At 38.2% G+C, this 24,515-nt stretch overlaps 1 protein-coding gene across 1 annotated transcript in view; it reads left to right on the top strand.

Moving 5' to 3' along the window:
* CNTNAP2 (contactin associated protein 2) overlaps window positions 1-24,515 on the top strand; it is a 2,336,063-nt gene that overhangs the window by 749,898 nt on the left and 1,561,650 nt on the right. The window contains exon 4 of the mRNA XM_069588655.1: window positions 23,654-23,847. Within this exon, the coding sequence (XP_069444756.1) occupies window positions 23,654-23,847 (194 nt within the window). The remainder of the gene's footprint in view (window positions 1-23,653; window positions 23,848-24,515) is intronic.

The following is a 24,515-nucleotide window of genomic DNA, read 5'->3' on the forward strand; positions in this document are numbered from 1 at the left end:
ATGAAGATGGAAGACATTTTTCATGAAAGAGGAACATGTTAATTCTATGAGGACAAATAAAAATTTTGGTGCTGTTTTGCTTTGATACTGTTTTTTATTTCCTTTTTTCTATCATTATATTCCATTGCTAGAACAACCAGTTTCAAGCTTGCCCTATGGAAAAACCCATTAAGTTCTTTGCAAGGAAAATTGATGAGTTTATGTATCTGAAGAACACATTTATAGACGATCACACTAAAATCAACTGTATTTTCAAGTCCCATTTGTTATGTGTCTCTCTCCTAGTATTATTTCTCTACTGATTCAGAGCCTGAGAAGATGGGGCTACTATAAATATTTTCCATTTATATCAATGTGCACCCACTACATTTTTGGTGGGAGTTTCATGTTGCCAGGTGTACCAATGCCAAAAATCTTTCGTCTTTATTAAAATGGATTCTGTAGTTACAGAATGTATTTATTGAAAGAGCCTGTTATGATACTGTACACCTTCAAAATGATAATAGGAATTCTAAGTGTGAACTTGGTAATGACATGATGCCTGCTGCCATCCAGGAACTGAGACTACAACTGAAATTTTTAAAAAAGCACACAAAACGTGATGACCAAGGAGGAGGAAGTTACTTATGCGTGAGTTATGGGGAAGACCAGAGAACTCATAAAAGACATTTGAATTTTGTCTAAAGGATATATTTGCTATACTTAACTATATTGATCTTCAGCATAATCTCTTTGCATCTTCTCTCTCAAAAAAAAAACAAACAAACAAACAAAAAACAGAACTTTAGCAGAGAAAGTCTTTATAACCTGTTTTCAAATATTTGGAATTGCTCCAAAACTGGTCTGAGCCTGAGTGTACAAATTTGAAAAGTAGAGATATAAGGCAATTTTCCACTTCAAGTCAGTAAAAATATCTGTCTCAGTTATCATGGTATGTCACTGGGAAGAATGGCCTCATGTTTCTGCACTTTCATGTGGATCTAGCTTAGAAACCACTGCTTATACAATAAGATATCTCCCTTGCATGTTTGCATAGAACAGCTTTGCATGGTACATACACCATTGTACGTATAAAATGTGCATTCATTGGTTGACTGTTACTGTAACCACCACAATTTTCCATACAGTTTTGCTTCGATCATTGACAGGATGGCAGACAGAGTGACAGGTTTGGTGAATGCACAGACAACACGTGCGCTTCTTTTTGCAGCTCTGCATTTCTTCATGCGATCTCTTTTATGGCAAAGCCTCTGGCCCGGAAAATAATGAGCCTTCAATAAAGAGATCCCTGAGGCAGATGGCATGGAGATATTATTTGCATCCTTAATTATTTTGTTAATAAACAATAAACTATGTTTAGTTACCAGTGAGAACATTTCCATTATGTAAATGTGCCTCTGATTTCCTTTCTTTCTTAAGTGAATGAAACAATAAATAACCAAATTTTCTTTTGTACAAAATTCTAGCTGGGAGCCTAGGTTTTGATGATATACATGAGAATCAATTTTTAAATTCACTCAGTTTTAAACAGTTAGCTAAAAACTGCTGCAGAAATTAAAGATGTTTCCTACTGTGGTAAGTTAACATCTGAATTCTTAAAACTTTCACTGAATTGTGCATCCTCTCAGTCAAGTGTCCTGGATACCTCTGGAGCAGGTCAATGCCAAGATCTCTCATCTTTTGTGAAAAAAACTAAGAAAGACCTTGCTTGTTTCCAGCTTTTCAAAATACACTGTCCACTCACTCTGCTGATTCTGATTGGTTGAAGGCTTCCTGCCATGCTAAAGAAGTGATTGTTATCATGTTTGCAGAATGGACTGTGCTAATGCATGAGAAATAACTGTAGACCACGTTAAAAAAAAATGTTAAAATAGTATTTTAGACAGCTTCTCCTTTCCTAGTTTTGTCCGCTCTGAGTGCTAGGGTTTCAAGTCCTGGGTCCTTTTGAAGGACTTCCCTGATAGCTTACACAGTAAAGAATCTGCCTGCAGTGCAGGAGACCTGGGTGTGATTCCTGGGTCTAGAAGATCTCATGAAGAAGGGAAAGGCAACCTAATCCAGTATTCTTGCTTGGAGAATTCTGTGGATGGAGGAGCCTCTCGGGCTACAGTCCATGGGATCGTGAAGAATAGGACATGACTATCACTTCACTTTCACTTAGATCCTTTTGAAGATAATGGCGAAAATATGTATTAATATTTCTTGAAAATTTAATTGATACTGACAATCAAATTTTTTTAATTATAAAAATTAAATTCTTTATGAGAATGAACTACTGTTAACCCAAGAATAGTATTTAGAATATATATAGTGAGTCCATTGGCAAAAATTTCAGCTCTTCTTTGTTGAAGATACAATGTAAATCACTAGCATTATTAAAATTTTATTTTTTATTACTGATCCATTTATATTTGTCTTTCATGATCTGTGCCTCTCTCGCATTGATCCTTAGGGCCAAGGATTTTGCCCACTTCTTTTAGGGCTTTTGCTTCTAGGATCTCATTCATTTATCAGTTTGTTCATTCGTATATTCATTTATAATTTAATTCTTTTTTAATTGGAGGATAATTGCTTTACAATGTTGTTGTTTCTGCAATACAATAATTCAAATCAACCATCAGTTCAGTTCAGTTCAGTCACTCAGTCATGTCTGACTCTTTGTGACCCCACGAATCGCAGCACGCCAGGGCTCCCTCTCCATCACCAACTCCCGGAGTTCACTCAGACTCACGTCCATCGAGTCCATGATGCCATCCAGCCATCTCATCCTCGGTCATCCCCTTCTCCTCCTGCCCCCAATCCCTCCCAGCATCAAAGTCTTTTTCCAGTGAGTCAACTCTTTGCATGAGGTGGCCAAAGCACTGGAGCTTCAGCTTTAGCATCATTCCTTCCAAAGAAATCCCAGGGCTGGTCTCCTTCAGAATGGACTGGTTGGATCTCCTTGCAGTCCAAGGGACTCTCAAGAGTCTTCTCTAACACCACAGTTCAAAAGCATCAATTCTGCAGCCCCCAGCCTTCTTCACAGTCCAGCTCTCACATCCATACATGACCACAGGAAAAACCATAGCCTTGACTAAATGGACCTTTGTTGGCAAAGTAATGTCTCTGCTTTTGAATATGCTATCTAGGTTGGTCATAACTTTTCTTCCAAGGAGTAAGCGTCTTTTAATTTCATGGCTGCAGTCACCATCTGCAGTGATTTTGGAGCCCCAAAAAATAAAGTCTGACACTGTTTCTACTGTTTCCCCATCTATTTCCCATGAAGTGATGGGACCGGATCCCATGATCTTTGTTTTCTGAATGTTGAGCTTTAAGCCAACTTTTTCACTTTCCTCTTTCACTTTCATCGAGAGGCTTTTTAGTTCCTCTTGACTTTTTGCCATAAGGGTGGTGTCAACTGCATTTCTCCCAGTAATCTTGATTCCAGCTTGTGTTTCTTCCAGTCCAGTGTTTCTCATGATGCACTCTGCATAGAAGTTAAATAAGCAGGGTGACAGTATACAGCCTTGACGTACTCCTTTTCCTATTTGGAACCAGTCGGTTGTTCCATGTCCAGTTCTACCTGTTGCTTCCTGACCTGCACACAGATTTCTCAAGAGGCAGGTCAAGAGGCAGGTCTTGGACCTGCTCAAGAGGCAGGGAATATATATATATATATATATATATATATATATATATATATATATATATATATATGTGATTGATTTATATATATATATGATTGATTTATATATATATATGATTGATATATATATATATATATATATATATATATATATGCCTCTTGAGCCTCCTTCCCATCCCTCCATCCCTTCCCTTCAGTCATCACAGAGCACCAAGCTGGCCTCCCTGTCTAATCTAGCAGCTTCCTACTATGTTTCTATTGGTATATATATGTCAATGCTACTTTTTAGGTATCTATCAACAGATGAATGGATAAAGAAGTTGTGGTACATATGTACAGAGGAATATTATGCTCAATCTTTTTATGACTGTTTGTGACCCCATAGTCTGTAGCTTGCAAGGCTCCTCTGTCCATGGAATTTTCCTGGCAAAAACACTGGAGCAGGTTGCCATCTCCTCTTCCAAGGAATCATCCTCATCTAGGGATGAAACCCACATCTCTGGGGTCTTCTACATTAGTAGGCTGACTTTTTCTCTATCACTGAGCCACCTGGGAAGTTCATACATGCAATGGAATATTGTATGTGTGTGTGCTAAGTTGCTTCAGTCATGCCTGACTCTTTGCAATCCTATATGGATGGTGGCCGCCCAGGCTTCTCTGTCTGTGGGATTCTCCAGACAAGAATACTGGAGTGGGTTGCCATGTGTGCTCTGGGGAATCTCCTGACCCAGGGATCCAACCTGTGGCTCCTACGTCTCCTGCATTGTCAGACATATTCGTCACCACTAGCGCCACCTAGGAAGCCCTACCATGGAATATTACTAAGCCATGAAAAGGAATAAATGTGAGTCAGTTGAACTGAGGTGACCTAAAACCTGTTATGCAGAGTGAAGTAAGTCAGAGAGAGAGAAACAAATACCGCATATTCACACACACACACGTGTATATATATAGAATCTAAGAGTTGGTGATGGACAGGGAGGCCCGGCGTGCTGCAATTCATGGGGTCGCAAAGAGTCGGACATAATTGAGCGACTGAACTGATGAACTGAAGAATGGAATCTAGGAAAATGGTACTGATGAACCTATTTGCATGGCAGGAATTGAGACACAGACGTAGAAAACAGACTTCTGGACACAGCAGCGGAAGAAGTGTGTGGGACACATTGAGCAAGCAATTAACTCTGAAATTCATTTACTCTGTTGTTGTTTGTGCACTTGCTAAGTCATGTCCAACTCTTTGTGACCCCATGGACTGCAGCACACCAGGTTCTTCTGTCCTTCACTATCTCCTAGAGTTTGCTCACATCCAAGTCCACTCAGTTGGTGATGCTCTCTAAGCATCTCATCCCCTTTTGTTCCATTCTCTTGTTGGTTTTAGTCTTTGCCACCATCAAGATCATTTCTAATGAGTCAGCTCTGCATTAGGTGGTCAAAGTACTGGAGCTTTGGAGCTTCAGCTTCAGCGTCAGTCCTTCCAATGAATATTCAGGGCTAATTTCCTTTAGGAATACCTAACTGGTTTGTTCTTGCAGTCCAAGGGACTCTCAAGAGTCTTTTCCAGCACTGCAGTTCAAAAGCATCAGTTCTTTGGCACTCAGCTTTCTTTATAGTCCAACTCTAACATCCATATATGACCACTAGAAAAATGATTGCTTTGGGTATAATGGCCCTTTGTTGGCAAATTGATTTCTCTGCTTTTTAATAGACTGCCTAGTTTTGTCATAGCTTTCCCTCCAAAGAGAAAATATCTTTTAATTTCTGTAGTGATTTTGTAACCCAAGAAAATCAAATCTGTCATTGCTTCCACTTTTTCCCCTTCTATTTGCCATGAAGCTTTGGGACATGATGCCGTGATATTATTATTATTAACATTGAGTTTCAAGCCACTTTTGTCATTCTCTCACCCTCATCAAAAGTCTCTTTAGTTAATCTTCATTTTCTGCCATTAAAATGGTATCATTTTCATGTATAACGTGTATTTATTGAGTGCTATCTGTAGGGTATCATACTTGGCGGTGGTTGTTAAATGACAAATAAAACTCATTCCTTGACTCAAAAAAGTGGGCTATCCTGAATTTACTTATTCATGTATTCAGGATTTGTTTGGAGTTGCATCACTTCGTTGATTTCTGCAGCTATATCTCTCTTTCAGTTCACTCTATGAATAGAGGTTAGATGTATTTGATAACCTAAAGATGTGTATTTGAGCTCTTAAACCTTTTTTAATCTATAAACTTATCTCCTTCACCCCCACCAAACAAAGTTTTGTGAGCTGCACAGAGAACAATGTTTTTTCTTTTCTTATCACAAAGAATGACATCTTGAGAATGATGGCATTTTCTGAACAAAGCCAATGGGTGTGCACTTGACTAGAGCAGTTAGCAAATCGTTTCTAATTAAACATATTGTTTCCAAATTCTGTAGACTTTAATAAGAATGCAGACCAGAGATGAAGAACATGAATTAGACAGTAGATTTACAAACATCAAATTGACCTCTTGCTCACACATGTACAAGGTGAAATTCTTCAGCCTTTCCTACAGGTAAGGATCAAACAGCAGCTTCCTAGTAGGTGCAGAGAAGAACCATGACTTCATTGACCCTGACTTTCTCATAATATTTTCATTTGCCTTTATTTTTTCAAACAAAATCTCATTTCTATGCACATTAAAAGTATGTTAGGTATTTGATTTTCCCAGTAATAAATGCTTATGAGATAAAGAAGATTTTTGTACATTTTCCAAATACATAAACTGTATCATCAGTTACAAAAAAGGTCTAGTACAAATTGCTTATGAAAAATTCTTTAAAAAAATCTTTAATGGTCGGCATATAAAAGTGCTCTGTAAATAATTGTTGAGTAAATGAGCCAGGGGAGTTATTAACAGTAAAAATGGAAATGACCATCCACTTTTTAATAATGAAAGTTATATATAGTCACATGTTACTTAGCAGTGGTATAAATGAAATCTCCCCTGATGATAATAAAATAGATCAACCAAAACTTGGATCATAACTGTTACTTTAAATGCAATAAGAAAAATTTTAAAAACTTGATAAAAAATTCAATGTAATAATTTGCATTCCATTTCAGCTTTCTTAGTAAATGAAATTAGTGGACATTGAGTCTACTGTCCCAGACTATGTAATATTTTGCTATGAGGAAATTCTTATTATGCAGCCTTCACTTGAGTATCTCCAGGAATGGAGAACTCACTACTGATAGCGATAATCCTTTCTATTGCTGGTGTTATCAGCTTTGATGTTTTAAAAATTGTTACAATGAAATCTGACCCTCTATAACTTTAAATTTCTTTTCCTAATACCATCATCTGAAATAATACACATGAGAGTCAGTTTTCACCCAGTTGTGTATGGCTAGGAGATTAAAAAAAAAAAAAGACCATATATCATTTACACTATTTGGTAAGTAACTTTAAGAATTACAGGTCATATACATATTCAAGATTTTCTGATATGCAGAAAAAGAAGCTGATCAGACAATGTGGGATTCACATTAGTTTCAGCTGCTATCTAGCCTTAATGAAGTTTTATGCAACCATATAGTTCTTTTGTGTAGCTTTTATTTTCTTATATCTTATAGCACAATCTTAAGGTAATAATTGATATTTTTAAAAAACCTGACACTTTACATCAAAGATCTTAATATAATTGACTGGTGAAATTCCATAGAAATACTTTATATTTTTGAAAAATACATGAAAATAAACTTGCCCTGCCAGGCTTTCCTGGTGGCTCAGACAGTAAAGAATCCTCCTGCAATGTGGGAGACCTGGGTTCAGTCTCTGGGTTGGGAAGATCCCCTGGAGGAGGACTTGGCAACCCACTCCAGTATTCTTGCCTGGAGAATTCCGTGGATGGAGGAGCTTGGTGGGCTACAGTCCATGGGGTCACAGAGTCCGGCCCAAGTGAGTGACTAATCACAGCACAGAGCAAACTTGCCCTGCAGTAAGTCAGTTTCTCACAACTCAGATACAGTCATTTACCTCTGAAGCGATGGATATGAAACTGAGATCTTGATAGATGAATTTGCTTCTGATTTTCCCTAATCACATGAAATGTGCTGACTCTAATGAGACAATTCATATCTGGATGATATCAACATTGTAAAGAGACATCCCTGCATATTTCTTATATACTATAGTATAGTATAGTATAGTATAGTATGCTGGACCCTTGAAGGAAAATCATATTTGACAAGACTTTTGTTCTTCCAGAAAAGCACCTGTTTCAGATTTGTTAAAATCAGTTTGATATTTAGTTTTCTTCTTTGGTCAAAATCCAAAATGAAAAGAACTTGTATACTGAGAAATCCAATTGAGACAATTTATACAGACAAATCCAATTGAGAGTACTGAGTTAAAAGATAAAATCTTCATTTAGTCTAATCAGAATTTACATTTCAAAAAAATAAGTTGAAACTATATAATTTTTATACATAAAGAATATATACTTTTGGATTATTTTGTATTGTAACATCGCTGGGAAACTTTATATCTTTAGGCTTTTAAATAGTAGAAGACAGAAATTAAGTTACTCCTTTATTTCCTCTTACAAAGCTTACGCATCTTTGGTTTCCCCAAAGTAATATGTAAGATTAAGTCCTTTCATAATGATGTTACTCTCTTTGAATATTCTTAGTTTTTAAATTGTTTTCTGAAAATGTCGAGCCCTGACGTTGAGCAACTTTTTATGCTTTGTAACATATAGTCCTTTTTTGGGAACTGCCTGTTAAAGTTCCTCATCCATTTGTAAAATTGGGAAGTCTGAATGTGTCTTATTGGTTTGCAGGCCTTGTTTATACATTTTGTTTTTTTGTGTTTTTTATTTTTATTTATTTATTTTTTTTAATTTTTTTTAAAAATTTTTTATTTTTACTTTATTTTACTTTACAATACTGTATTGGTTTTGCCATACATTGATATGAATCCACCACAGGTGTACATGCGTTCCCAAACATGAACCCCCCTCCCACTTCCCTCCCCATGACATCTCTCTGTGTTTTTAAAAAATATTTATTTATCTGGCTGCACTGGGTCTCAGTTGTGGCACATAGGATCTTTATTGCAGCACCCAGCTTCAGTAGATGCCCCGCACACGTGGGATCCTATTTTCCTGACCAGGAATTGAACGAGAGCCCCTTCCATTATAAGGTAGATTCTTAGCCACTGGCCCACCGTACCGTTTGGATATGAGTATTTTCCTTGCTTGCATGTTTTGAAATTTGCTATTTAGTCGCTCAGTCATGTCCAATGCTTCATCACCCCATGGACTGCAGCACACCAGGTTTTCCTGTCCTTCACTATCTCCCAGAGTTTGTTCAAACTCTTGTCCCCTGAGTCAGTGATGTTTGAAAATATGCTGCCCGAAAACCATGGTTAGCCGTTTCACTCTTCTATTAATGTCTTTTAATAAAAATTTCTAACTTCAATATAACCTAATTTATGCATCTTTCCCTTTATAGCTAGTGATTTTATTCCTGTTTAAGAAATCATTCCCAACCCCAAGAATATGATGTTATTCTCTTAAATCAAGTTCTATAAGCTTCCATGTTCTACTTTTCACAATTAAAGCTACATTTTTACCTTGATCTCAGTATACTATAAGGCAAGGCCACCTTTCACTTTTTTACACATGGATATCCAGTTCATCCTGAATATATTATTGAAAAAAGTACCTTTGTTCTCTACTATTTTCCTATGCTACCTTTGTCACAATTTACATGCTAGTATTATAGGTGGCTTCCCTGGTGGCTCAGAGGATAAAGCATCTGCCTGCAATGCAGGAGACCTGGGTTCAATCCCTGGGTTGGGAAGATCCCCTGGAGAAGGAAACGGCAACCCACTCCAGTATTCTTGCCTGGAGAATCCCATGGACAGAGGAGCCTGGCGGGCTACAGTCCATGGGGTCGCAAAGAGTCGGACACGACTGAGCAACTTCACTTTCACTATACACATATATACATGTGGTTTTATTTTGGGGATCTATATTTTGTTTTATATGGCCTATTTGCACTCATAACATTTTGTCGTAGTTTACAATAGTTTTATAATGAGTCCTGCTGTCAACAGAATGAAAGTGGTTACCAAGAAAATATAAGTCAAACCTGCAAGACTGCATTTAGAAAACAACTGCAGAAATGAAGCCTAACTATGCTAAGTTGTGGCAAGCATTTGGAATAGCAGAAACTCTTACGAAGTTCCTAGGGCATATCATGGATGGGAGTGGTAAAAATCAGTTCAACTACTTTAAAAAATGTTGGTGAAATTGATTAAATTTAAAAAACATGGAATTTCCCTAGTGGTGCAGTGGTTCAGAATCTGCCTTACAAGGCAGTGGATGTGTGTTTGATCTGTGGTCAGAGAGCTAAGATCCCATATGCCACAGAGCAACTAAGCCTATATGCACCACAGTGAAAAATATCCCACATGCCACAACTAAGATCCAACCCAGCCAAATAAATAGAATTTTAAAAATATACAAAAAAAGTTCTCTTCCTGGGCATGTATCCAAGAGAGAGGTACAAAGAAGTGGTGAAAGACATGAGCACGAATGTTAATAGCAGCATCATTTATAACAACTTCAAACTGGAAATATACACATGTTCAACAATTCCCTAGGCTTGATCAATAAGGAGTTGTATACTACATAATGTACTATTAGGCAACATGGAAATGAGGAATCAGCAGCTAAACACCACCACATGGATGAATCTCTGGGGCAGTTCGTTGAGGAGGAGAGGTGACTGTATCTGGAAAAGGACGTAGTAAGAGCACCTGTGTTGCTGGCAATGGTTTCTTTATAGATCTGGGTGGTGATTGTATGGTTGTGTTCATTTTGGGATAATTCCTAGGTTCTTATTTATGTGCAAAGACTTAATTAAAATGTATCAAAATTTTTTGAAGCAATACTATAAATGTAGTATCATAGATGCCATAATTTTAACATTTACCCATAAAGTAAATTGTTGTTGTTCAGTCGCTAAGTCATGTCTGACTCTTGCGACCCCATGAACTGCAGCATTCCAGGCTTTCCTGTCCTTCACTATCACCTGGAAGTTGCTTAACAACTCATGTCTGCTGAGTCAGTGATAAAGTAAATTAAGGTTGCATAATTATTTATAAGCATTGTATAACTTAATAATACAGATAATGCATTTGTTCAAAATGGGCATTTTAGGTTATTACTGATGCTAAAATAAATTTTGCTAGGAGAGGCTTAGATTTCCAGCCAGTCAAGAACATTTAACATCATAATTCAGCTAGTTACTGTATTAGGTCTCTTTTCCAGCTTTATGTAATTGACAAATTTCATAAGCATGTTTTCCATGCCTTAGATAATAAAAATATTAAAAATGACAGCATACAAGACCAAAGCTTGTGGCTCATCATTAGGACCTCTCTTCAAGCTGACATAGTCATTAATCAATGTATTTGAGGCATAATTGTTAACCATTTTTGAATTTACCAAAAATATTTCCCAGACCACATTTTACTACTTTATACTTAACAGAATATTGCCAAATGCTTTGCAAAAGTTAACTTGAAGATACAGTTATGAAATTTAATGTCTCATGTTAAACAGGAACATGATCAAAACAGGAAATCCTTATAACCCACCAACACCACCCCCAGTATCAATAACTCCTTACTTTTTGGTATTAATAACTCCTCACTTTTCACTTTTATTCTAAATTTTCATAATGAACACACCAGATTTTAAAGAAGAACCTTCTTGTCTATTGGAGAAGGAAATGACAGCCCACTCCAGTATTCTTGCCTGGGAAATCCCATGGACTGTAGCCTCGGCTACATACAGTCCATATGGTCACAAGAGTCAGACATGACTTGGCAGCTGAACCACCATCACTACCACCACTCTTCTCGTCTATTTTTTTCCAAGTCTTTGTTTAGAAAATGTATTGTTTTTGGAAGGGGGATGTTATTAGTTTGTGTTTGTTTTTAGTTACCTCTACTTTTCTGGCAATTCCTTTGATAAGTATTCAAGGAAGCTAACCTTACTTTTATGAGTAATGCCAGTCCTTTGAGATAAAATCTGAATGTTTGAAAATGTTAAAGCATCTATAGTTCTTTAATTATATCCTAATTTGTCTCTAGGGATAACTTCCTGTACTCTGATAAAAATCATGTATTTTTTTTTCTTCTGTTTTGTTTCAAAGTTAGCTTTTATACTTTTATTTTAGCATTATTTTTTCAGTTTATTCCGTATTTTAGGAATGATGGTAGCACGGCTGTTTTTCCTTCTCTAGCTCATGACAAACATTAATAAATGGCCATGGTTCTCTTTTCTGGCTACTTCCAATCAACAAGCTTCTAGACTTGGTTGAAGATTATTTATACTACTTCTCATTTCACTGTTGTTCAGTCGCTCAGTCATGTCCTACTCTTTGTGGCCCCATGCGGCACTGCAGCATGTCAGGCTTCCCTGCCCTTCACTGTCTCCCAGAATTTGTACAAACTCATGTTCATTGAGTTGGTGATGCCATACAACCATCTCATCCTCTGTGGTCCCCTGCTCCTCCTGCCTTCAACCTTTCCCAGCATCAGGGTCTTTTCTAATGAGTCAGCTCTTCTCATCAGATGGCCAAAGTATTGGAGCTTCTGCTTCAGTATCATTCCTTCTAATGAATATTCAAGATAGATTTCCTTTAGAATTGACTGACTGGTTTGATCTCCTTGCAGTCCAAGGGACTCTCTTCTCCAACATCATAGTTTGAAAGCATCAGTTCTTTGGTGCTCAGCCTTCTTTATGGTCCAAATCTCACATCCGTACATGACTGCTGGAAAAACTGTAGCTTTGACTAGACAGACTTGTATCGGCAAAATAATGTCTCTACTTTTTAATATGCTGTCTAGGTTGGTCATAGCTTTTCTTCCAAAGATCAAGTATCTTTTAATTCCATGGCTGCAGTCACAATCTACAGTGATTTTGGAGCCCAAGAAAATAAAATCTGTCACTGTTTCCATTGTTTCCCTATCTATTTGCCATGAAGTGGTGGGACTGGATGCCATGATCTTAATTGTGTAGATTAAGTATATCTTAATAAAGTATATCCTTCTCATAGATAGGTCATATGTCACACGTCCTAGCTGTTTATTCCCACTGTAAATAAAATCTGAAGTCATTAGCAAGCCGATCTTATCACTTCTTAAGACACCAACTCTTTTCTCTTTATCAGTGAGATAATTCACAATTTCTATACTTGAATTTTACAATTCTTCAATCTTACTGTTTTAGAGCACCTTTCATTTGGATCTCATTACATACTTTTCATAATGTGCCCATTTCATGTACGCTTTACAATTTTCAGAGAACCCTTTCAATTTTTGAGGGGTATCTTTTTTTGGTGTTTTAATTTTGAAAAAAAAATTCAGTCATTACTTCTTCAAATGTTTATATTCTCTGCCTTTGCTTTATTTTAGATCTTCAAGTCTTATCACTGAAATTCACACTTTAACCTATTTATCTCTTTACTCCCACAATGTTTCAGTTTAATTGACACGTCACTGATGTATACTAATGTACCTATTGAAATTGCACCATTTGTTCATTTTTATATATGTATACAGCCGTGAAACCATCACCACAATAAATATAATGAATATATCCATCACCTCAGGAGGTTTTCTTTTTCCACTTTATAACTCCTTTCTTCTCCCTCTGGCCCCCCCATCCCTACTCAGTTATGATCTGCTTTTATTCCTGTGTTTCAATTTGCATTTCCTAGAACTTTATTTGCATTGTACAGTATGTACTTTTTCTCCCTGGATTCTTTCACTCAGCATAGTTATTTTGAGACTGATCATGTAACATGTGATGTTGGAGAAGACCCTTGAGAGTCCCGTGGACTGCAAGGAGATCCAGCCAGTCCATCCTAAAGGAAATCAGTCCTGAATATTCTTTGGAAGGACTGATGCTGAAGCTGAAACTCCAGTACTTTGGCCACCTGATGCGAAGAACTGATTCTTTGGAAAAGACCCTGATTCTGGGAACGATTTAAGGCAGGAGAAGGGGACGGCAGAGGATGAGATGGTTGGATGGCTTCAGTATCTCTATGGACGTGCGTTTGAGTAAGCTCCAGGAGTTGGTGATGGACAGGGAAGCCTGGCATCATGCAGTCCATGGGGTCACAAAGAGTCAGATACAACTGAGCAACTGAACTGAACTGATGTAACATGTATCAGGGCCCTCTCTTTTTTCTTGCTGAATAGCTTCCACTATATGGTTATAGAATGGCTTCCCTGGTAGCTCACCTGCAATGCAGGAGACCCCACTTTGATTCCTGGGTCGGCAAGTTCCCCTGGAGAAGGGATAGGCTACCCATTCCAATATTCTTGTGCTTCTCTGCTGGCTCAGATAGTAAAGAATCAGCTTGGAATGTGGGAGACCTGGGTTCGATCCCTGGGTTGGGAAGATCCCCTGGAGGAGGGCATTGCAACCCACCCCAGGATTCTTGCTTGGAGAATCCCCATGGACAGAGGAGCTTGGAGGGCTACAGTGTCACAAAGAGTCGGACATGACTGAATGACTAAACACACACAGATAATTTCAGGATATTCCTCTCATGAGGTTATTTTCCTGTCAGTGTCTACTTGTTTTACTTCTGAGATCACTATCTAGTTCTTTTTACTATCTGTCTGTAAATCTTTTATTTTTCCCTCTTGGATGTGATCATTACTGCTGGTTTTCAATGAATGGCATTACTTATGTTATATTTTTGAGCACCTGAGGATTTTACTTCCCTTCTTCCTCGCTTGCTATTATATCTGGAGACATTTGCATTGATGTTTTGACTTTGTTAGCTGACTTATGGCATATTTTTTCTGTGATTTTGCTTTTTTTTTTTTTTTAGTCTCTTCTTTGCAGTCAGCTGTTTCTCTCTCACCCTCTTTCCTTTTCTTCCCTATAATTTGGTGATTTTTCTCCTTAGCTTCCCCATCCTCAGTGCAGAAACACATTTTACATGGAGGACCCTGTGTCCTTGCCTGCCAGTGTTACTAGAGAATCATAAGTCCAGTCAACAAGCCAATGGGTGCCTTCTCTTGGCTTAGATATGCCTCTTTTCCAAATTCCTTAAGTGGCAGAGGTCCCCTACCTTTGGAACACTAGGGACAAGTTGTACGCAGGACAGTTTATCCACAGTCAATGGTGAGGGAGCAATGATTTAGGGATGATTCAAATACACCAAATTTAATGTGCACTTTACTCTTATTATTATTGCATTGGTTCCACCTCAAATCATCAGGCATTAGCATCTGGAGGTTGGGACCCTCTGGCCTATACAGTCTCCTATTACCCGCATCTCTAAGTCAGTAAACAGTTGTTTTAGTCTCTTTTCAGAGCAAGTTAGTCCTGGGTTAGTTTGGTTTTCAGCTCTGACCCAGGCTTCCTCTCGGTAACACACACAGGGACGTGCATTCACCAACGCTCCCCAGGAGCCCAGTGTCCCTCTGTCTCTGTCCCCAGCCCCGACTCCAGCAGGAATTGGTTCTGGTCCTACTCACCGCTTTGCATTTTGGTTGCATTTCTTGTGCATGGAGAAGCTTATCGTACTTTTGATCCTGGATATGTCTTTTCAATTTTATTTTTATCTATCTTATCTAAAAATTCTGTGTGTTTAGAGCAGGAGGTCTCCCAGCCTGAACTCATAATGCTATCTGGCCTTCAAGCCTCCTTTTCAATTTATTCTTTTCATCTGATACATATTTCTCAACCAGTTATTAAAGGTAGTTCTAGCCTTAATTGAATTCTTTTTCTACCTTTTTCTGTTAAATTAGAATTGAGGCGTGTAGTCTCCAGTGGTGTTATAGCCACCTGCTTAGGCATCAGGTTTATGCAAGAGCCATTTATAACTGGAAAGAAACTCCATGCCCTCTCTTGAACCACCCACACAGTTTCATGTTTTTGTTAGCTCTTCAGTTCAGTTCAGTTCATTGTTAGCTCTTAGAGGTACAAATTACAAAGAGGAAATGGCTATCACAGTTATAAGCTATCTCCGAGTTTACAGAGCTGATTTCATCCACTTCTCCAAGTTTTTTAATATAATTCTTTACTCAAGTAACCCCAGTGGGGGTGAGCATCCAGAATGCAAACGCTGAGTATCTTATAGTTCATACACACACACATATCTGGAAGGAGAAAATGTGTGTATTCAAGAGAGAAAAAAAAAAGAGAAAGAGAGAGAGAGATGAAGGAGTGGAGGAAGATGGAGATAGAGGAAGGAAAAGGTAGGGCAGGAACAGCATCCCAGTGTTTAGGGAATGGCAGGAGTTCTGTATAAGGACCCATCTTTCAAGTCACTGTACCAATTTATTAGTTACCTAATAGATAATTTGACTCTATTATTTCTAGATGAAAGTTGTTCTTAAATCATCTTAGAATCTAAGAGTTTATGGCTGTTCACTGTCTTTGCATTCTTGTTCTCCTCTTTGACTTTCCACTTCGATCCCTTGAGCCATCACTGTATCCACTAGGAAACACTTCTGTCCTCTTTCATATATTCTCCATAGTGTTTCTGGGGAACCCTTCTGCTCTCTTATATACCATTTCCTGAGGTTTTTGTCATGAAAGAGGTATCATTCTTAATCCTTAGATCGATAGAGGTTACACATTTCACAAGCCAAATGAACAAAGAAATCAACTTCCCCAAATTACATTGTGAGAGAGATCAAAGAGAAACAGAGAACTTGTCATCGATCTTTCCACCATGCTTCTCATGAAAGCGTGACATTTGCCCTCCCCGGGAGGTTGATCGCTATTCTCTTCACATTTCCTTCAGGTAAGGAGGAAGTTTTAACTTATATTTTTACTGCGTTTAGACTTTTTCCTCCCTTAAAGTTGACCATTAATTCATTTCTTTAAGTAATGAGGTAAATGAGATTAAGTAGCTGTTAATTGCTTCTTTATCGAAAAATTGTAATGCAGCAAAAAAAAAAAAAGGGTAAATGAAGAAAATTTATCCTGAAATGCATTTTGCAAAATTAGTTAGGGGAAACATTCGAAGTTGCATCAGTCAAATGCACATATCTTTCTTATTTTACTCACAATAATAATTGCTTTTTTATTTCAATAACTAAAATCATCCTGTTGCTTTTAGTAATGCATATATAGAAATTCATATGCAGCTGGGTATAGGATTTTTTCCAAAGTTTGGAACTATCTAACAGATAAGGAAATATATTTATTATCTCTTGATGACTAGGTATACTGGTATCCCCCAAATTCATATATGAAAGTGAAAGTGTTAGTCGTTCAGTTGTGTCCAACTCTTTGTAACCCTATGGACTGAAGCCTGCCAGGTCCCTCTGTCCATAGAATCCTCTAGGCACGAATACTGAGTATCCATTCTCTACTCATTCAACAATGGCCTGGTTCCAAACTGGGAAAGGAGTGTGTCAAAGCTGTACATTGTCATCCTGCTTATTTAACTTATATTCAGACTACATCAGGTGAAATGCCAGGCTGGATGAAGTACAAGCTGAAATCAAGATTTATGGGAGAAATATTAATAATGTCAAATATGCAGATGATACCACTCTTAATAGAAGAAAGTGAAGAAGAACTCAAGAGCCTCTTGATGAGGAGAAAGAGGAGAGTGAAAAAGCTGGTTTAAAACCAAACATTCCAAAAACTAAGATCTTAGAATCTGATCCCATCACTTCATGGCAAATAGATGAGGAAACAATGGAAACAGTGACAGACTTTATTTTCTTGGGCTCCAAAATCACTGCAGATGGTGACTGCAGCCATGAAATCAAAAGATGCTTCCTCCTTGGAAGAAAAGCTATGACAAACATAGACAGCATATTAGAAAAGCAGAGACATTACTTGACCAACAAAGATCTGTCTAGTCTAAGCTATGGGTTTTCCAGTAGTCATGTATGGATGTGAGAGTTGGACTATAAAGATAGCTGAGCACTGAAGAACTGATTGTTTTGAACTGTGGTGTTGGAGAAGACTCCTGAGAGTCCCTTAGAATGTAAGGAGATCCAACCAGTCCATCCTAAAGGAAATCAGTCCTGAATATTCATTGGAAGGACTGATGCTGAAGCTGAAACTCCAATATTGATGTGAAGTACTGATTCATCAGAAAAGACCCTGATGCTGGGAAACATTGAAGGCAGGAGGAGAAGGGGACGACAGAGGATGAGATGGTTGGATGGCATCACTGACTCAATGTGCAGGAGTCTGAGTAAGCTCCGAGAGGTGGTGATGGACAGGGAAGGCTGATGTGCTGCAGTGCATGGGGTCACAAAGCTTCAGATATGACTGAACAACTGAGCTGAACTGAGCCATCCTCTTCTCCAAGGGATCTTCCCCACTCAAGGATCAAACCTGGGTCTCTTGCATTGCAGGCAAATTCTTTACTGTCTGAGCCACCAGAAAGACCCAAAAATTAATATATGGCTCTTCCAAAATTTTGCAGAATTCTTGGTAAAATCAACATATGGATGACATATGACTATTGGAAATGTTAGATACTACAAAAAGGAAGAAAGCATAGAAACAGCAAATGAAGTACAAAGCTGGGAAAACAAACTCCTATGCAGGTTATAAGGAAAGTGATTCCAAAAAATATTGCAGACTGGATTTCCCAGGATACAAATTATGAGTCAGAGAAGTGCAAATTTTGTAGGCAGTACCTTCAGAATGAAAACTGGGGTAAGGGAAGGGAAGGAAACAGAAATAGGCAGAGGCAGTAGTCAGCATGCGATGCAATCTCCATGGAAGCTTCAACTTCCAATTTCTCAGGGAGCTCTGAGACCAGACTGTGGTGACTGTTTATACTTTTCCCCAGTTGGGACAATGGTATTGACCATTTCTAGCCTCTGGATTGGAGAAGGCAATGGCACCCCACTCCAGCACTCTTGCCTGGAAAATCCCATGGACAGAGGAGCCTGGTAGGCTGCAGTCCATGGGGTCACTAAAAGTCGGACACGACTGAGTGACTTCACTCTCACTTTTCACTTTCCTGCATTGGAGAAGGAAATGGCAACCCACTCTGGTGTTCTTGCCTGGAGAATCCCAGGGACGAGGGAGCCTGGTGGGCTGCCGTCTATGGGGTCACACAGAGTCAGACACGACTGAAGTGACTTAGCAGCAGCAGCCCCTGGATAGCCCATTGTTACATCTGTATAACCCTAGGAAGGGGCATGACCTTGTGTAAAATGCCTCTTTTTTAACCCAGGGAATGCCTGAGGGGAATCATAGCTACATTTGGTCTTCCAGCAGCAGTGTAAATATCTGAAAGAATAAGTCCTCCAGTCATATATTAAAAGCAAAAAGGCAAATCACAGCACCCATTGCAGATGTGATATTTGGAGTGAACTTGCTGATCCTTGAAGGAGAAATAATACTTTGAGGGAGGATCATAATAAGTTGAGGGAGGATTTGGAAAGGTATAGAGGGTGTGTTCCAGGTGAGTCTTTTGTTTGTGAAGGCCTGGATCATTTATTTCTGGAGGCAATGAGGATCAATTGAAAAATATTGAACTAGGATTAACTATGATTAGATCTGCCTTATAGAAACATCATTCTTGTACAAGTATAGTTTGAATAAATAGGGGAATGAAGAATGAGAAGGTAGTTGTGAGGTGGTTATACACACATTCTATAGATAGCACACATGTAAACGAAACACACACACTTTATGTAGATAGAGCATTTAAAAATGTTTTTGGAGGTATAATTTAGATATAGTGAAATGCACAGATGTAAAACGGAAGTTGATTTTTAGCAGAGGTTAACACATTACAGCTCTTTGGCCAGCCTCCTGTCTTTATTAATAAAATTGTATTGAATCACAGTCACGCTATTGTTTCTGGGTCTTCTGTGGCTGCTTCATGCTCCAGTAGCAGAGTTTAGTAGTTATAGAAGTAGCATGGTCTGCAAAGCCTAAAATACTCAGTGTTTAAACCTTAGAGAAAAAGTGTGCAGACCCTTGATCTAGGGTTTACTACTTTTAAGTAATACTGTATCATTTCAAATGTAGTCAAAGAAACTCAGGACAGTACACTTTGTCCTTGCCTCCTATCCTTTGTCCTATTGTAATCATACATTTTACATCTATATTTGTTATAAGCCCTCTTATTCATTGTTACTATTTTTGTTCCAAGCAATTATCTTCTAAAGAAATTGCAAAAGCATTAACAGACACTTCCTATTTACTGACATGTTTACCATTTTCACCATTTGTTCCTTCATGTGATTTCAGCATGGCCAGGTTTCCCTGAAGCTGAAAAATTTCCATCTCTTATATAACATGCTTATTGATGATGAATTTTCTCAGCATTTGTCCTAAGTATCCTTATGTTGCTTTCATGTTTGAAGGGTATATTTGCTAGATGTATAATTTTACACTGACTCTTTTTCTTTTCTTTTCATCACGTCATTTCTTTGTTCACTGGCTTGCACTGCGGTTGTTAAGATGTCATTGCCCTCTGAACACTTTTAAGATTTTCTCTTTAGCGTGGTTTGTTAAGCAGTTATTTATGGTGTGCCTTGGTGTATTTTCTTTGTATTTACTCTTCTTGGTCTTCAGTGAATTTCTCAGATATTTGGGCTTGTATTTTTCAACTATTATTTCCTCAAATGTATTTTTTTTTCTACCTCAGTCTCTACCCTTTCTGCTTTTCATACTCAATTTGCATGATTGTTCAGTTCAGTTCAGTTGCTCAGTCATGTCCAACTCTTTGCGACCCCATGAATTGCAACACACCAGGCCTCCCTGTCCATCACCAACTCCCGGAGTTCACTCAGACTCACGTCCATCGAGTTGGTGATGCCATCCAGCCATCTCATCCTCTGTCGTCCCCTTCTCCTCCTTCCCCCAATCCCTCCTAGCATCAGAGTCTTTTCCAATGAGTCAACTCTTCGCATGAGGTGGCCAAAGTACTGGAGTTTCAGCTTTAGCATCATTCCTTCCAAAGAACACCCAGGGCTGATTTCCTTCAGAATGGACTGGTTGGATCTCCTTGCAGTCCAAGGGACTCTCAAGAGTCTTCTCCAACACCACAGTTCAAAAGCATCAATTCTTCGGCACTCAGCCTTCTTCACAGTCCAACTCTCACATCCATACATGACCACTAGAAAAACTATAGCCTTGACTAGACGGACCTTTGTTGGCAAAGCAATGTCTCTGCTTTTGAATATGTTATCTAGGTTGGTCATAACTTTTCTTTCAAGGAGTAAGCGTCTTTTAATTTCATGGCTGCAGTAACCATCTGCAGTGATTCTGGAGCCCCCCAAAATAAAGTCTGACACTGTTTCCACCATTTCCTTTCTATTTCCCATGAAGTGATGGTTAAGACATTTAATGTTATCCTCCAGGTTACTGGACTACAGGTTCGTTATTAAGCCATATTACCCACTGTGAGGTTAGGCCTGAATGGTTTATCTGACTCTGTATTTGAGTACACTACTATTTTCTTCTCAGTTTGGTGGTGCTAGTGGTCAAGAACCTGCCAGTGCAGGGGCATAGAAAGACGTGGGTTTGATCCCTGGGTTGGGAAGATCCCCTGGAGAAGGAAATTACAACCCACTCCAGTATTCTTGCCTGGAGAATCCCATGGAGATAGGAGCCTGGTAGTCCATAGTCCATGGGGGTGCAAAGAGTCAAACTGGACTGAAGGGAGTTAGCATGCACTATTTTCTTCTCAGTTTCTAATCTGCTTTTAAGCTCATCTAGTAAATGTTTTAATTCAGATATAATTTCTAGTCCCAAAACTCCCATGTTGTTTTCCTTTGCTGTTTCTTTTCTCCATTAAATTTTCATATTTGTTTCTTCAATATTTATACATTCTTATTCAAGTAACACAACTAATTTATAATCTATATTGTAAAGTTGTGCTCTGTTAATTTAATCATCTGTGTCTATTACCACTGACTGACTTTTCTCTGGTTATGAGTCATATTTTACTGCTTACCCAAATATCTAATTTTTTTTAAAAGTTTTTACTGGACATTATGGATTCTCTGTTGTTGAGTCTCTTTCATATTTTCATGGAAGTCTCATGAAAAAATAAACTTCCACGGTCTCCCATAATGGAGTGCTGAGTTTCATTCAACCAAGGGGTTAATACAGTTGTGGATCAGAATGATCTTTTTTCAGACTCGTTACCAACCTTTTTTCAGATATGTTCTCAGTAGGATTGGCTTCTCCGGTGGTTCAGATGGTAAAGCGTATGCCTACAATGCAGGATACCTGGGTTTGATCCCTGGGTCAGGAAGATACTCTGGAGAAGGAAATGGCAACCCACTCTAGTACTCTTGCCTGGAAAATCCCATGGACAGAGGAGCCTGGTAGTCTACAGTCCATGGGGTCACAAAGAGTCAGACATGACTGAGCGACTTCACTCACTCACTCACTCACTCAGAGTAGGATTAGAATCAGAATCCTTATTTTAGGATAAAATTATTCTACTCTCCTTCTGAGATCTCTGCTCGAGTTCTCTCAATCTTGTCCAGTCTGAAATCAAATTCTACTCCTAGGACTGTGCATCTTCTGGCTGTTATTCATTTCAGATCTCACTTCGCTTTGTCTTGTTGAGTCTTAGTCTGCAAATACACAGCCTAGCATTTGTCCAAAGTCTGAACTGAAGATAGTCACTGGTGACCCAATGGACATTCCCAAAGCTTCTTCTCTGCACAGCTGCCCCTTCCCTGATACCCTGTCCTACAAATTCTGGATTCCTCGAGAGCTTTGATTCTGCTCTGCCTTCAACTCGGTGATGCTGTTGTGTCTGTTCAGAATATTCTTTTACACCATGGTCTGGAAAGTGGACCATGCAGAAAGCCAGGAAGCTGGCAGGGCTCACCTCTGTTTATCATATCTCATGAATCAGAGTCCAGTACAGTGTATTGTCTAATCTCTTAAAAGTATAATCCTATACATTTTGTTGGATTTGTAATTCTTTGCGGTGGGACAACTATGGTTGAGAACAGAAATAAGCCCTGTAAATATCATTATATAAGTGATATATCAATGATGATTTGCAAAATGATCTTTATTAGCAAAGATTTCATAAAATAAATTATTTTATTGTCAGCATTTAAATTCTTTATTTGAAAAGTGAGGCATATGTTCTCATATACTGTACATTGGATAACTTGTTGAATATTTTCCTATTATTTACTACCATTAGTAATGAAATTCACTCAACAAATTATATTGCTTCTTAGAACTAAGCATCATGGCATATTTTCTGTAGTCTATTTATTTGGAATCATAGTTGTTTCACATAGTGTTATAAATTAGGAGTCTTTTTTGTTCTATGTTAGTACTGTTTCTCTAATGGATATTTTCACATTCTTACTCTTTGCCAGTCGTTTACTTTATTTTACCAAAAGAAGCTTCACTTCATTTAGTGACTCTATTATTTTCCTAGAAATGTGTTCATCTAGAGTCATTGGTTGTATAGCTCTTAAGCGTTAGTGAACATTTTGACTAGTTTACTATATATCTTAGGTCTCAGGAGTTGATGTAAGATGAGGTCTCCTCTTGAGAGCTAGTAGTGTTCTTTCAACTCTGAACTTTGTAAAGTAAATATATATTTTAGAGTGTGTATAGTTGCATTTTGTTTCATTTATGATCTGCTTAAAAATAAATCCTTACATGAGGAAATGTTAGATTGCTACGTATCTTTTTCTAGTGATTGTTAATTGAAGAATTCACGGTAAATTGATCAAGCCTCAGCCAATTAGAGTTTGACATGTACTAATAAGATCTAATTGAGGAATTATGAAGACATTTGCACAGGAGAAAATGAGCACATAATTACACCATAAAGAGGTCAGAGTGTCAATGTTACCCTGCTAGAAGGATATTAGTTGAAATCCCTGTGGCATCTATAAAGGACACATGATAATGTATCTGTGAAATATAGTACTTCCAACGCCAATTAAAAGATGTAGAATGATCTATTGCCAATTGTAGAAGTTCAACATTAAATACCTATTTCCCTCCTCTTGTGTCTACCTTATTCAGGTGCTGGGGGATGGTCTCCATCAGACAGTGACCATTATCAGTGGCTTCAGGTTAATTTTGGCAACCGGAAGCAGATCAGTGCCATAGCAACTCAAGGAAGATACAGCAGCTCAGACTGGGTGACCCAATATCGCATGCTCTACAGCGACACCGGGAGAAACTGGAAACCCTACCATCAAGATGGGAACATCTGGGTGAGTCACTGTCAGAAGAAGACACAGAACTGAGTTTGCAGATATTTGAAAATGGTAGTGGATTCTGGTGTGTTCTTTGGCTGAAGAGTAGCTATCTGACTCCTCCCATCCCTGGTACAGTCTGGGGAAGGGCTTGGGAGTGAAGTGATTGGAGACTGATCTTGCTATTTTTGTTTCCATGTGTGTGTGTCCTCTGGTACTTGCTGAGAGAGAAAAGAAATGTGAGCAAAGCAAAAGAAGATGGTAAAATGAAACCAAACCCAGTATGCCCTAACCTGCTCCACCCCAAGCCTTTCCTTAGTGATGAAAACCCCTTATCTTGCAAAGTCAATGCAATGGGTGTCTCCTTCCCCAACCTCTGGTGTATTTCACAGACAATAAGACCACCCAATAAAACTGGGTTGAAACCTGAAAAAAAAAATTAGGTAAATAATTGAATAATGATAGAACACTAGAATTCTTTAAGCACAATGTTTCAAGTAACTGTATTTTAGTTTGTAGCACAGAACTGCAGTGGAACAAATTATTGAAATTCTGAACTGAGAATTAAGTAAATAGAAGGAAAAAAAAAACAAAAAAAAACCTCTTACTTGCCTCTGTCAACTGAAAAAGATTCGCAACTTGAGAGCTGTGAGTTAAGTTTTATTTGGGGCAAAATGGGGCTCCAG

Source organism: Ovis canadensis, chromosome 4 (genome assembly GCF_042477335.2).
Source record: "Ovis canadensis isolate MfBH-ARS-UI-01 breed Bighorn chromosome 4, ARS-UI_OviCan_v2, whole genome shotgun sequence".
NCBI lineage: Eukaryota > Metazoa > Chordata > Mammalia > Artiodactyla > Bovidae > Ovis > Ovis canadensis.